The 16,200-nt window shown below is 42.9% G+C and overlaps 1 protein-coding gene across 3 annotated transcripts in view; it reads right to left on the bottom strand.

Annotated features, from left to right (window-relative positions):
* The window catches only part of DLGAP1 (DLG associated protein 1), a 243,643-nt gene that overhangs the window by 41,378 nt on the left and 186,065 nt on the right, over nt 1–16,200 (bottom strand). For all 3 annotated transcript variants that reach the window (XM_050942123.1, XM_050942126.1, XM_050942125.1), the window contains exon 5: nt 4,626–4,999. In XM_050942123.1, the coding sequence (XP_050798080.1) occupies nt 4,626–4,999 (374 nt within the window). The remainder of the gene's footprint in view (nt 1–4,625; nt 5,000–16,200) is intronic.

Here is a 16,200-nt window from a genome sequence, read left to right as displayed (position 1 = left end):
GCAAGAGAAGAACATTCCAGGCATGAATGGTGGCTCAACCACTCAAACAGGGGCCTGTGGTGCCTCGACTCAAATGCCTTGACGGAAACTGCCAAAAATTCAGGGGATTCCTTAACTGGTGCCATCTACTTCAGCTCGTTCTCTGAGCATTGCCAACAGATCTGCCTATGCATCGGCAGCGATGAATTGTTGGATCTGGGAGCCCATCCCAGGCAGCATCAATCCCTCCCTTGAACAAATCTCAGATTGTGGCATCTGGCAAGTGGGACCACCCCAGCTTTGACCTCCCATATTCCTGATAAATACCAATATTATGCTGACATTTTTCAAAAAAGAAATCTAGACACACTACCTCTGTACTGGGATTATAACTGCCCCATTGACCAAAAGCCCCGGGTGAAAGTCTGTTATGACTGAATTTATGCAATGTGTTGATTACTTTGTTTTGAACCAAAACCGATATTCCTTGCCTCTAATATAGAACTATTGGATCATGAGCAATCTGTATAGATTATTCACCACAGTGGACCTAGTGCATATCTAGATGGGGTACAAGTGGGAGACCAACTTCTGGACCCGTTATGGCACTTTGAATACTTGGTAGTGCCATTCAGACTAACTAATGCACCTACAATCTTTTAACACTTTGTTAATAATGTGTTCAGAGAAATTCTGGACCAGTATGTAGTAGTCTACCTCAATGATATGCTTGACTTTTCAGAAAACCATGAGCAACACAAATGCCACCTTAGGTCTGTCCTGGAGAGACTACGACATCATGGCCTGTATGCAAAATTAGAGAATATACCTTTGACCAAACTTCCAGAGTTTTTGGGGTACATCCTCTCCCCAGAAGGCTTTAGAATGGACCCCCCAGACTGATTAAGAATCAGGACCAAGAGGCAACATTTCATGCAGGACAGAATAATTTATGTTGATGGTTGCATATAAGTTCTGCAGTTGGAGGTCCTGTATCACAATAACCTCCTAGCAGGCCATTTTGGGTGCCTCAAAACCCACTGTCCAGCCTTCTGCTTCTTTTGGTGGCCCTGAATGTGGGATGACATTGGAGTTTATAGTCACCTTTGTGACCTGTGTACCCATACTAAGGTACCACACCCCTGTGACACCAGAAACCCCATCCAGGCCCTGGGCCGCTGTCAGCATGGATTTCATTGTAGAACCTCCTGAATCTAACAGCTTCATGGCAGTATGAACGATCGGGGATCAGTTGACCAAGATGGCACATTTCGTCCCTTGTGACCACTCGCCCTCAGCCAAGATGACCGCTCAGTTCCTACTAGTGCATGTCATTCACCTCCGTGGGTTTCCTGATTGCATCAGATCAGATCAAGGACCACAGTTCATCTCGTGCTTAAGGTACAAAGCCCTCCGGTTACTAAATGTCCACTCCTCTGAGTATCACCCCCAGACGGCTGGCCAGACAGAGAAGGTGAATTAAGTATTATAGCAAAATCTCTGACGTTTAGTTAACTATCACCAAGAAGACTGGTCCACCTCCTGCTTCTATGCTGAATTTGCATACAACACCGACCATGCCTCCACTGGGCAGAGCCCCTTTTTCTTGCAATTACAGGTGTGATGGATTGACATTATCCTGTAAAATCCTGAATTTTATAGAATTACATTAAACTTTACTGAATGAAGTTAAATCTTATTGAAATATGCTTAATATCTTTGGAGTTCATTGTATTACAAATGCAAATGTTTATGTACTATTGTAAGATTGTATGGAACTTCTTTAGTACAAAGACAAGATTAATGCAATTTCTGGAAGTTCACAGGTCATTTTGGAACAATATGGGTGAAGTGGGTTTTCTTAGGAAATACTTTGAGATGAAGGGAATGCAAATTCTCTCCCTTGTGAAGCGAAACTTGGGGAGAGAAACCTTTTGTAAATTAACTGATTCTGGAAACTCCAGTTCAAAGACTCCTGAACTGTACAAAAAAGGAAACTGAACATGTTATGAGTGTGCTTAGTCTGAGCTGAAGCTATGATAAATATTTAACCACAAGGAATTCCCTAGGGTAGGGTATTAAAAGAGAACACTTGCCAGAGACCATGTGAGAATTGGAATGGTCTCTGGTAAACTTATTAGAATGGGTTTAGGTCCTTTTGTTATTTTAATACGTTTTCTCTTAATGCTTTGTATCTTAAGAAAAAAGTAGGCTTGCCTAGGAAGAGCTGTGGGGTAACTTACAGCTGTAGCAACCGCACTGTATTTGTTTCTCAGGAGAAAGCAAACAGGGATCCTTGGGCAAACTGTTTTTGCAGGGAATTATACAGTGAAGACAAGGTAACTATCCAGCCTGGATATACCTCGGTCACGTGTCTCCATCCAAGAGAGGCAACAGCTGGGGATCTGAAAGCCAAGAGTGGGTACTCTTGCTGAACCCCTGAGGGGACATACAGACACAGTTGCCCTAAACTGTGCCAATGGGTTCCCCCTGCAATTCTACCCCGTGCTACTGACAGTCTCCCTGAACTCAGCTGGGGTGGACTTGGTTCGGCAGATTTGCCACTGTCAGAAAGAAGGAAAAGGGCTACCTTGAGGATGTTAAGGCGGCCTAAAATGGCACATAAAGCACCAAAGACAGGAAGCACCAACCTTTCCAGTAGGTCAAAAGGTTTGGCTATCTGTCAAAAATCTCTACACAAACAGGCCATCTCACAAACTAGACCATCAATTCCTTATCAAATTTGTCAGAAAATCAATCCGGTTACTTTCAGGCTCCACTTACTTAGGTCTCTCAACCTGCACCCTGTCTTTCATATTTCCCTCCTAAAGCCATACATGGAAAACCCATTCCCCAACCAGATGCAGCCGCCGTTCTGCCAGTTCCGTTTCAAGACCATGAAAAGTGTGAAGTCCATGCCATATTGGATTCCAGATTGAAATTAGGCAGGTTGTGGTACCTCATAGACTGGGACAGTCCTGAGAGCATGCTAGTAAGGTCTACACCCCAGAACAGGTTGAGAGTTTTCACAGGGAACACCCAGATAAGCCTGGCCTAGCGTTGATGACCCAGGGGACCTGAAGCGGGAATGATGTAAAGATCTAGTGAACTAAAGCCTGAGTGTGCAGGGCTCTGGGTGATTGACGCTTCCATGCTGCCACCCGCCAGCCATGGCAGATCCATGAGCAATGTGAACCCTGAGAGACGAGGCACCACTGGAAGTACTGCCCACGGCAGACCCAATTGTTCTTCTTAACCTTTGAAGATAGGGCAAGAAACAATGGACTTAAATTGCAACAAGGATGGTTTAGGCTGGACATTAGAAAAAGCTTCCTGTCAGAGTGGTTAAGCACTGGAATAAATTGCCTAGGGAGATTATGGAATCTCCATCATTAGGGATTTTTAAGAGCAGGTTTAACAAATACCTGTCAGGGATGGTATAGATAATACTTAGTCCTGCCTTGAGTGCAGGGGACTGGACTAGGTGACCTCTCGAGGTCCCTTCCAGTGCTATGATTCTATGATTCCTATGATCAACAGAAAAACCTCTTCTGTCACTGTAGGAAACATCTACGCTATGGTGGCATAGCTGCAATGCTGAAGGTGTGCCACTGTAGCACCAGTAGTGTAGACACGGCTTCTGTCACAATTTGATCCATGGGCTGCTCCCAATTCCACACCACACGCAGCCTAAAGTCTCAGCCTTGCCCATAGTAATTAGATAAACCTAATAAGACCAACATACTGGAAATCTGTGAGAGACCATTCATGTGCAAACTTCATCTTTAGGAAAAGACTAACCACTTTTTCCAGGGGGAGGAGGGTTGATCATTTGAGAACACTGCCCTATTTGCTTGCCATTTATTTTCCCTGCAAAAACCAGAGTTGAGTCTTAGCTGACTCCAACCCAGACTGTCTTGTTCTAACAGCATGAATGAAAAAGTAGATAGTGATTATGGGTATGTCATACCTCTACAGTCATTATCTTAAGGGATGCATAAGATAGATTAATAAAAAAACTTAGATCAAATCTAAAATGGAAATATATAGCTTATTTACATTTCTCTTTCCCCTAAGCTTCAACTGAGTGTGGTTGGATTAGTTTTCTTGTTACATTTCACTAGAGGTAACAAAGTTTAATTTATTTTAAACAAGGGCAAATCAGAGGGATCTTATCCTGTGCTCTTGAGGCTGAGATAACAGCTAAGTGGAACAATGCTGCCTCATTCAAATGACTAACAGTTGTTTCCAAATGCATGAATAAGCAGTGACAATTCAGCTACGCTGGCTGAAAATATTTTTCTGGTGATAGTGCAGTGTAAATCATTGTTTTACAGATTCTCTTTCAATGATATCATTGACCCCTGCTGTGATATGATTAGTCTGTGCTCATGTGTGCAATTTAACAGAGCTGAATAATAAGTAGCAAAAAGACTCAAGAAATCCTTACATCTGATATGTTTAAAATTAATTAGGAAAACATCACCAGCAACAGAGAATAATTAAATACTACTGAAATGTCTACAGTCACCTGATAGAAATGGGTAACTAACCAAAAAAGGGATTCAAAAGAGAAAAAAATGGACCACTCCATAAGTAACAACACCACCAACAAAAACAGACGCTTATCTGCTACTATACTTTACCTGTATTCCAATGGATAAACATCTGTTTTTCTTGAAGTGATCCTTCTTTCTGTCTTCTACACCAACAGTGGCAATGGTGGTGGTTGTGGTGACAGTTGCATTATTGTTGCCTACATGCTGACTTGCAGGGCCATGGATCTGTGCATTAGCAGCCTCAATAGCAGCAGTTAGGGCCTTCATACTGTCCAAGCTTTCTGTAGAGTTACTAAGTCCAGACTGACTGATGATATCACCCCTTTGTCCCTGCCCATCCATGTATGCATCTTGGGCAGACTCTGTGCTGCTTTGGGCTGTGATGGAAATAAACGGTTTTGTGGTGGTTCTTGGTGGAACAGGAGGTGGTGTCTTCTTATACGTGGTAATGCAGGATGACACTGGAAAGAGTAAGAAAGATTCTGACATATTTTGGTTTTCACATTTTAGCAGCAAACCAATGGGGAAAAGAATGGATTCCAACCATGCAAAGGTCAATCTGTATGGGGGTGGCGTGGGGGCGGGGGAGAAGGTGAGGAGGGCCCTGTACATCAACAAGCCACAGTAGGCTCCAGTTAGAGAGCTGCATTACCCTACTTAATACTTCTACTCATTCAGATGTGAATCACATGATTATCAATATAGGGGTCGGAAAAGACACTGACATCTAGTCCGTCCTCTGCCAGTTTATTATTTCCTTCACTGGATTTTTCTATTAATTTGTGTCAGTCAAGTTTTTAAATGAGTCAAGCAATGGGGCTTCCTCCAAAATGGCATGGTTTTTAAACAAGATTAACAGAGATTGGCCCCCAGACACTCACTCTGGCTAAACTGTATTATATGCAAAGTTTTACTGAAGCCAGGTTTTCTCTCTCTCTAGGTACTCTTACTATACTTATCACAGTGGTATCAGTATACTACATTAGACCCTAACTCCAGGTGTAGAGGAAGCAAGGTCAATAGAAGAATGCTTCTGTCGACCTAGCTACCGTTTCTCAGGGAGATGGAAAAACTCTTTCCATAGCTATAGGTGCATCCATGCTATGGGATTATGTCAGAGTAGCTATGGAGCCACAGCAATGCCACTACAGTGCCTGTAGTATAGGCATGGCCTAAGAAAATCAAAGAGCATCGTAAGTTAAAGTCTGTTACCACTAATCATATGAAAATGTATGTCTATGCATCTGAAAACAATAGATGTCTCATTCTTTGCCAAAGGTCCTCAGGTCTCTTTGAAATATTTATTAAACATGAAAAATAACTGTAGAAGCCACTTTAAAAAAAAATTGCCAACCATTATCACAGATTTCTCCTGTGCTAATGACAGCCCCAATTTTGCAAAGATTTATGCACTTCTTTAATTTTACACACTGTGAGTAGTTCTATCAGACTGTGCTGTATTGGGGCCTAGAAAGAAAGACCATGGTTCATTGGGATTCTGGGGCCCTGCTTTTCAGAAGGTCAGACCACTTTTATTCAGGTGTCTGAATATGAATTTGGAAGCTTAACTTTAGGTTCCCCCAGGTTTGAGAATTATGGCCTGTGCATACAAAATTAAAGAAATAAATAAAAATCTATCCTCAAAGGCCATTTGGCTGCTCTGTATTAATGAAATCCTGGAATGCTCTAAAATGAGAAAAAAAGCTTATTAGGAACCAAAACCCAATGAAGCAATATTTTATTTTATTTAAAAAAAAATAAATACAGGCATTAATCTGTGCATAGTTCAGATGCAAACATCTTCATATACATTCTTATTAACAACAGTCACAAGACAAGACATGACTTATCAGAGCCTCTTAATTGGCAGACGATTTGTGCCACCCACATAAAAGGTAACTGTACTACAACTGTTCTGCTGCCTGTCTGCACTATGTGCTTGTTGAGCCAGAAGCCATTATGATATTAATCTGGCTAACCCAGATCCACACAACTCATATCTTTTGGATGGCTGTATGAAGGCATTTTCTTTGCTGTGGAGTAAAAGGCATCACCAGGTCACGAAATCACACATGGATTTTTTTTTAATGGATTCCAATATTTCTGATATGTCTGCAAATATAAAATTCTCCATCAGTAGATCCATCAAGCATATGAAACAAGGATGGAAAAAGAAAAGCTCACTGAAGTAGTTAGGGTTTTGAAAGTGTAATAAAGCAAACTGTGATTGGGGCTGGTCTTCACTATGGGGAGTTCAACGCTGCTGCAATCGATGTACCAGGGGTCGATAAAGTGGAATTAGTGAAGACATGCTAAATTGACAGTAGAATGTTCTCTGGTCAATGCCATCCAGCTCTCTGAGAAGAGAAAGGGAAGTCGATCCAGAGAGCATCTCCCATTGAAGCAGCGCAGTGAAGATATTGGGGTAAGTCGACCTAAGCTACGTTGACTCCAGCTGGAGTGGAGCTTATTCACAGAGCTGGAGTAGTGTAACTTAGGTCGGCTTACCCCTGTAGTGAAGACAAGCCCTGATTTGTGATGTAGCTGCGAGAAACAACAAATTCTTTGTAGGATGGAACTAGTGTGGGGGAATGAATAAAAACAAGCTCCTAATATTTTAAAAACAGTGCATTTAGTAATTTCCTATGTGAACTAAGGCCTGGTTTAAACAACCCATGAAAGGACAAGTTGGTGGTGCTAAAGAAAAGGTAACAATTTCTGAACAGGACAGAATATTGTACAACTCTTGACCAGTTCTGGAGCAGCCAAAAGCAGCATGGCATTTATGATGCAAAACCTATCGATATTCAGGAGAGTTAACTGCTGTTGATGAAGCACATGCAGATGGACTTAAAAAGAATGATGGAGAATGTGGTTTGTATACTGATGAAACACATCTGCACCAGAAGTGACTGAGCTGATTAATGGCCAGGAGAATGTCCTTGGAGTGTTAGGGTATGGCTATATTTGGAATTTCAAAGCACTGCCCCGGCAGTGCCGCGGCAGCGCTTTGAAGTGTGAGTGTAGTCGGAGCGGCAGCGCTGGGAGAGAGCTCTCCCAGCGCTGCATGTAAACCACATCCTTTACGGGTGTAGCGTGCAGGGCTGGGAGCCGCGCTCCCAGCGCTGCCACCCTGATTACACTGACGCTTTACAGCGCTGTATCTTGCAGCGCTCAGGGGGGTGTTTTTTCACACCCCTGAGCGCGAAAGTTGCAGCGCTGTAAAGTGTGAGTGTAGCCATGGCCTTAGTGGCAGTACTTTGGATGATCCCCCCTGGAGGCACAGCAATTTGCACTTTCCTGTATGGAGTGAATTTGATCCATTAAATAATTAATCCTCATAACACCCCAGCAAGGTACATGTAATTTCCCCTATTTAACAGATGGGGAAACCATGAAAAACCTTGAGGAGAGGTCTCAAATGGGGTAAGAGCCTCCAAAATAGAAGAAAAGCAGTAATAACACAAGCTGCCTCATCACTGGTCACTTCACCCTAAAAAAGAAGCCAATATCTACTATATGGTGGTATCTACCAGCAATCTGGACACTTCCTGATAGCAGGTAAGCATCTGGTTTAGAAGTATGTTATTCCACTGCTCAATGCATCCAGTGCGGAAAACAGTTCACATTGTGAGGAAAATGCCTGCACCTAGTTAAACACAACATTGATCTCGAGAGGAGCAAAGAATCGAGAAGTCACACGCTGAAATTGTAAAAAGAAACAGAAGAAGAAAAAGACGAAGTTGTTTTAATAAGCCAATACATAGCCTCAGTTTCCTGGAGTCACATGGCACATACTGAGCAAATCCAGGCAGAGTGCAAGTCATAAAAAAGCCCCAGGCACTTCATTACTGGAAATGAGGTAAGCTGCTGCCACTCCTTTGCTGAAAGGACAACAAAACAATCCTAAACCTGCAATCTGTAGCAGCTGCTCTCTAAATGTCAGAGCTGACTGAGCCCTTCAGAAGTCTGCAACATAACAAGCAAATGGACTTTGTTCCTCATTGTTCTTCCCAATCACTTTCAAGAACCTGGCAACTTGTGATGTGGCAACCGGTAGGGTCTAAAAAGGCATTTGGCTTTTACGTTTGCTACCACATTTGAATATTAAAAAGGTGTTTAAAAATACTCAAAAACCTGGCACTCTCTGCCCAGCCTCACTGGGGCTGAGCGTTCGGTCAGTGCAGGAGAGCATGATGTCGCTCTCCTGGCCATTCCAGGAGCTGTGTCAGTGGGGGCCAAAGAGAATCCCTCCCTGCTCTTCTCTGTCAAAAAAGACCACTAGGAAAGTGGGCTTTGAGGGAGAAGGTTGCACACTAGTGGATGAATGACAAAGACAGGAAATCCTTCACTCAAACCCAGAACATTACTATGGTTTTCTAGATACAAAGCTGTTTTTCATATTATCGTATAGGGCCCACAGTCTGCAAAAGAGTCTATTCTTTCCTTCCAGGGCATACTTAGGACCTGACCCAACCAGTGAAGTCAGTGCAAAGATTCCTGCTGACTTCAGTGAGGTTTGGATCAGGCCCATCATTCTCACTTGTATTAATGGACTAACGAAAAAAGTCCTAATCATTAGTTTTGCTCTTTTCCTATTTTTGTGGCACAACTACTTGTGATATTTTGATCCCAAATACCTGGTGGTACAGTTTTTTCCAAGGTGGGAAAAAAGTGAGAATGTTTCTTCTATTAGCTAATATTTCTGAAGTGCTAACTCACAGGACAGGAATTTGCAACAAGGAGTGTCAACCAGAAGGAAGTCCAATGGTTAAAAAAAAAACCCCAGGCTTGCTTAATATCAAGACTTGAATTCAAACTTTTCATTGTAAGAGCACTTCTGTTGTTTAAACAAGCTCATTAGGAAGATGAATGCTAGGGAACAAACACGAACACGCAGTCACAGGCTTGCTGTATAAACCAGTGACTGGTGCGCTACAAAACCCACAGGCAGACAGATCAAACTGTGCAATGGGATCAGTTTCAGACAGTATTTTGGACAGCGAATGAGACAATATGTAAGCCATGCAATTCCTTGTCTAAGTTGACAATTTCATATAAGCATGGTTAGCAAAAGGAAGAATAAGAGAATGCAGATTTAAAGTTAAGTAACTAATAGTCACTCTCTCATGGGGAAAAAAAGCAATTAAGTCCACAATTTACAGGGTGCAGTAAAGGGGTTAATCAGTACTTATATAACACAAATTATTAAACTATAAAGCAAACATAGTTACTTGGCCACATACCCTATAGACGGTGGCCACTTTTCTCATTTAACTATTGTTAAGTATCTGTACTGTATTACAGCAGTGCCCATATATCCCACTCAGATGCTGTACTGCACGTGGGTAGATAGGGACCCATTTGTAAAGATCTTACAAACTAAAAAACAAGCCTGAGCCTCATAATTCAGATTCGAAAACTCCCCAAATTCTGGGGTGTTCAGGTATAGGCTTTTGATTTGGCCTGTTACAGAGATAGGACCCAGACATGAAATTTGGATTACAACTAAGATGTTCACCTCCTTCCCTCCTACCCACACTCTACCCTGTTCCATCCAAGTGTGGGGGAGTGCTTGGAACTGGAATTTTGGTTTGGGCCGATATTTTATATACTTTTGTTAACACACAATGTTTATGCTTTCTTAATAAAAAAAATTACTGATTTCTGGATGGCAGATGGCTGCTGAGACAGCAAAGCTTTGCAATTAAAAACAAAATTGAAATAAAGCCTTCCATAAGAAATTCTAAATGGCCTGTCAGCATAATATCAGTGTCAGTAAAAGGTATCATCCCAAATGAGAACCACTAAAGCCATCATGTATTCTGGGTATGTCACATTTTTTCCATATCCATGCATTGTAAAGCCTAGTGCCTTAATTATCATGACCTAACCCTCTACAGGATTTGGAAAGAGACAAAATTTGAAATTAGCAAATGGTAGAAAGCTGAACAGATTATCTGAAATAGCTGTAGTATACATAATAAGTCACAGTATTAAGGTCCAGTATCTCAGGTTCTTCAATGCTTAAAAGCAAGTGCTGCTTCTCCTAATGAAAAGCTGGTACCATACAGCAGCAATTTCTAGCCCTGCAGGGAAGCAAGAAATGAGACCAGAAACTTGTCACAAGTATAGGGCTGAATATGGCTAACCTGAAACTCAAACTATACTGAGCAGAAAAGATGAAAATATTTCTCTGGTACGTTTTTTCTTTTCTAAGCTGTTTGAAGCTGCTGTGATGTTCAGAAATTTAATCACTGTCCCTGTGGAGATAAATTAGTGTGCGGAGTATAAGTGAGGCCATGAAAGGAGTCTATGTGCAATTTATTACATGGATATTGCTACTATCTAATAATTACATATAAGGAATTATATGCACACAGTTGGCTCACAGGAATCATTCACTTGTTACTGAAATTTAGCCCCCTTGCGCTGGAACAGAGCAGAAGGTTAACAGTACATGGCAGACATTACACAACAGCTGTAGGAGAAGTAAAGAAGCCCATGCACAACTGAAACTGCAGGGGGAGTTTTATGTAGACTGAATGTAATTACAGTATCTAAATTACAACTTGGCTAGAACAGAGTATAACACCTTACTCAAGAAAAAAATGCAATGTAATCTTTAATGGTTTCAAGTAGTTACGACTGATTTTCTCTATCTGAAGGACATAGATAAAACAGATCTGTAACTGTGCATGGTCAAATCTAGAATTCATCTCTGAATGAAAAATGAGCATATTTGCTTTAACATACTGTCTAGTGAAGTAACAAAGGAGATGAATGGCACCTGTCTCTGCTTTGACCTGTGCCAGCCAGTAATTGTCTAAGTAATGCTAAACTATTTAGAGACAGTGTGTTTCTACTTTTCACAAGGACTGTATGGATAATATCAAATCAGCCAGTAACCTACATACATCAACGGGCAACTGAATGGGAATTCACTCAGGCTGATGACTTATCAGTAACCTTTGGCTACTGGCAAACCATCTGGAAAAAAAAAAGCCCAGAACGGCAGAAACACAGAACCACTATAAAACAATAATGTGGCACTCTTCCAGACAGATTCTCTCAAAGGGAAACTGGTTTAAAACCACTGTGGCAGGTTATTCACAATACAAAACAAACCTCTATGCTCAGTGAAATCAGGGTGTGTTGGGAAGGGAAGAAAAAACAGAAGACTATTATTTCTATTAGTTGACACAGGTATGAAATCATTACGCAAGGTTGCAACAGGGGCTGGTGTGTATGGAATCCAGCATTACTGTCCTATTTAGTCAGTCTGTAAATTATTTACCCTCTCTTTTCATCTTTACAGTGTTAAACTGAGCTAATCAGGGAAACACTGTTTGAGCTATAGCTTAGTCCAGTGAGCTTTCTTAATTCTTTCCAAACTTAAATACCTTCTCAAACCCCCTTGATTTATTTGAAGAATACAAGAGCAATATATGAAATATTCGATGAAAAAGGGTCCTTGAAAAGTATATTATCCTACAGAACTTAAACGTGGTCACAAACATTACAGTAAGAAATTGAAAAACTTTTTTGAATACCATAAATTTGTTCTATGAAAAAAAGTTTTTAAGGTGAAGAGAAGACACTATATTAAAAATGGCAGTTATCACTGAAGTTGATGAATGTAATAACCTGGTTTTTAAAGAGATCAGGTCCTTTTCCTGTACATCTTCTAGGAGCTGCATATCTCCAGCAAAACACTTTATTGGACACTGGTATTCTATTTATGTTAAGTTTTACTACAATGCACATAAACACCAAAGAGTTCCCAGCATTTTCTATCAGGTAATATTGTCAATAAATTGAAATGGGCAAAATTTTCAAAGTATGCACAAACAGTATTTGTGTGAGAAAAACCTGCATATGCATATACCCAGAGCCCATGTTCAAAATAACACAGCTTTGGATAAGATTACCAGTTCTTGTACTGCTTTGCCACTTTCTGGTGAAAAGTTTTAATGACCTCTTTTCCCCCCACTTTGGACCAATGTTCCCTGTAAACTGTGCGTCCACACAGCAGGCAGGGGTGGCTCTAGAAATTTCACCGCCCCAAGCACGGTGGCAAGCACGGTGGCGGGGGGTGCTCTGCCTGTTGCCAGTCCTGTGGCTCCGGTGGACCTCCCGCAGGCGTGCCTGCAGACGGTCCGCTGGTCCCGCAGCTCCACCGAAGCCGCGGGACCAGCAGACCCTCTGCAGGCACGCCTGCGGGAGGTCCACTGGAGCCGCGGGACCAGCGGACCCTCCACAGGCATGCCGCCGAAGGCTGCCTGCCTGCCGCCCTCCCAGCGACCGGCAGAGCGCCCCCCCGTGGCATGCCGCCCCAAGCACGCGCTTGGTGTGCTGGGGCCTGGAGCCGCCCCTAACAGCAGGCTTGTAGCTGCTATGCACATCACATGGTAGAAACATGGACCGCACCTGGGTCTCCCTCTCTGGGCCAGGTCCTCAAACAGCTGAAACTGTTGTGGTTCCTTAGCATTGGCGGCTGGAAGTAGGATGGACCCGAGGCTCACGAGCGGGCAGGGATAAAAAACGGGAGAGGAGACAGGGACTCTTGTGGGGAAATTAGCCATAGCTGACACTAGGACTCTTTGGCCTGGTCCACACTACAGCGTTAAATCGATTTAAACAGCGTTAAATAGATTTAATGCTGTACCCGTCCACACTACGAGGCACTTTAAATCGATTTTAAGGGCTCTTAAAATCAAATTCTGTATTCCTCCCCAACGAGAGGAGTAACCTTAAAATCGATATTACTATATCGATTTAGGGTTAGTGTGGACGGAAATCGAAGTTATTGGTCTCATTCTTTTACTGAGCTACCCAGAGTGCACAGCTCCGGAAATCGATGGTAGCCTAGGACCATGGACGCACACCACCGAATTAATGTGCCCTAGTGTGGACGCGTAAAATTGATTTTATAAACCAGTTTTATAAAACCGGTTTTAATAATTTCGATTTTATGCTGTAGTGTAGACGTGGCCTTTGTTGGTAGGGGTGGCCAGCAGCTGGTTTTTCTGCATGCTGGAGGTGGCAATCCTGGGGCTGGACCTTTTTTCAAGTACTCAGCACCCACAATTGAAGCCAGATTTTTAAAACAGCTCAGCACCCAAACTGGTTTTGAAAATCTGGTCACTTATGTTGACGCCTAGATATGAGCTGAGCTCTGATGGTGAGCTAGCACGTTGAGTGCTACACTTTTTTGAAAATCTGGCTGTGCGTGTCACAATGGGAGATATTTGGGTGCAAAGCACTTGAAATTAACCCCTATTTAGAAGCCTAAATGGGAGCAGGACCCTGTTGACAATCTGACCCCAACTGTGGTTGCTGAGCACTTTTGAAATCTAGCACACACAAGCACCTGTTTCTATGCCAGAATACCCATTCTGAGCATGCCAATGCAGATTCTAAGTGCACTTACTTTATTGTATACATCTATATTTTTTGCAGGTGCAACTTAGGTGCCAGTTTAAAATTTTTTACTCAATATGTGCAAGAAAAGATTATGGTATTAGCCATTTTCACCCATGCCCCCATTTATACACAACTGGAAAGAATACTTAAAACGTATAAGGGGCCACAGTCAACATACTGATAGCCAATGTAAATCAGAAATAAGTTCAGTGAAACTGGGTAATAGACCTGTAAGTGAGCTCAGAATCAGGCTCATAGTTTACTAAACTTGTCATAAAAGAAAGCACTGAAGGTCACGACCTCCTTCACAGTTCAATTAAGGAGCAATTTTTTTGTTCTTGATGTTCTTCTGTTATCTCCTCTCTACCTGATGAATGTTGATGAAACAATCAAAGCTGCAATTTCAGCCAGTCATTTTAGAAATAGCTAGGTCTACCAGCAATAATTGGCCTCGGTGCAGGAAATACTATTCTATGGCCTATGTTATTTACACAGGAGGTCAGACGAGAATGGGGTTCTCAAACTGGGGGTTGTGACCCCTCAGGGAGTCGTGAGGTTATTATGTGGGGCTGGCAAGCTGTCAGCCTCCACAGCCAAACTCCACTTTGCTTTTATTAATAGTGTTTTAATAAAATGTGTTTTAATTTATGAGGCGGGGGAGACATACTCAGAGGCTTGCAGTGTGAAAGGGGTTAGTAAACAGTACTAATGTTTGAGAACTGCTGAAAAATCTATAGGTAATGTCTTTGCATACAGTCACAAGAATTCATGTGTCTTTCAGATACTAGATTACTTGATTTAGCCAGTTAGATACCACATGATCAAATTACTCACAGATAATCAGGTTGGATAGTAACATATCTGTCCATCTGTGTTTTAACTACATCACTGCAAGTATGGACTGCACAGCAACCATCTTTAACTGGACTATTGACACTTTAAAGCAGTGGCCTCCAACCTTTTTACGCACAAGATCACTTCTGGAATTTAAGTGCAATCCAGAATCCCACCACTTCCCCGAGGCCGGGCCCTGCTCACTCCAGTCCCCTCCCTCCATCACTTGCTCTCCTCCACCCTCACTCGCTTTCACTGGGCTGGGGCAGTGGTTTGGGGCACTGGCTCTGGGGCTGAGGAGTTTGGAGTACGGGAGGGGGCTCTGGGCTGAGCCTTGAGCAGGGGGTTGGGGTGCAGGAAGGGGTGAGGGGTGCAAGCTCTGAAAGGGAGTTTGGGTGCAGGAAGGGGCTCTGGGCTGGGTGCAGGAGGATCGGGGTGCAGGAGGATGTTTGGGGTGCTGGCTCTGGAAGGGGGCTCAGGGCTGAGGCAGGTGGTTGAGATGCAGGCTCCTGCCGGGCAGCGCTTACCTCAGGCAGCTCCCAGACAGCAGCGCAGCAGAGCTAAGGCAGGCTCCCTGCCTGCCCTCAACCTGCATTGCTCCTAGAAGCAGCCAGCACATCGCTGCGGCCCCCGGGGGGTGGGCAGTGTGGCTCAAGGCACCGCCCCCACAGCTCCCATTAGCCACAGTTCTCTATTCCCGGCCAATGGGAGCTGTGGGGGCGGTGTCTGCAGACAGGAACAACATGCAGAGACCCCCTTGTTCACCCCAGGGGCCGCGCTGCCGCAAGAACATGCCAGCTGCTACCAGGAGCAGTACCGGGCCAGGGCGCCTAACTGCTGCGCTGTTGGACTTTTAGCAGCCAGAGATCATGATCAACTGTCAGAGGCTCCAGGATCGACCAGTCGATTGTGATCTACTGGTTGATAACCACTGTTTTAAAACATGATTCTTTGCTGAATGCAAATGTTAACAACTGCTCCTTCCTCCTCCTCAACAGAACAGCTCCATTTGTGAATTCAGAGTAATTACTGCAGACGTTAGCAACAAAACAAATGTTTACTGTTTTTTACTCCCATTAGCCCTGCAGAGCCAATTCAATTATGACAGAATGAGCATGATTCTATTTTATTATGTGCATCATGAACAGAATTGTTTTCAAGGAGATGGTCTATCCATTGTTTGAGCACCAATTTAACTAAACTGGTTTAGAAACCAAATAGATTAAATTGGTCCAAACCAGTCTCTTGCATGGATAATTTTATTCTGGATTAGGCTATTAAAAATTAAACTAAATCAAAATAGGGCTGAAATAAAAGTGCCTACACAAGAAATGTATCCCAACTGGACTCAGTGTATTGGTTTCTAAATGGACTCAGTTACATTGGTACAACTTTTGTGTGT

The sequence above is a fragment of the Gopherus flavomarginatus genome, chromosome 2 (genome assembly GCF_025201925.1).
Source record: "Gopherus flavomarginatus isolate rGopFla2 chromosome 2, rGopFla2.mat.asm, whole genome shotgun sequence".
NCBI classification, from domain to species: Eukaryota; Metazoa; Chordata; order Testudines; family Testudinidae; genus Gopherus; species Gopherus flavomarginatus.
Note: the sequence above shows the minus strand (reverse complement) of the source record. Positions and strands in the feature narration are given on the sequence as shown.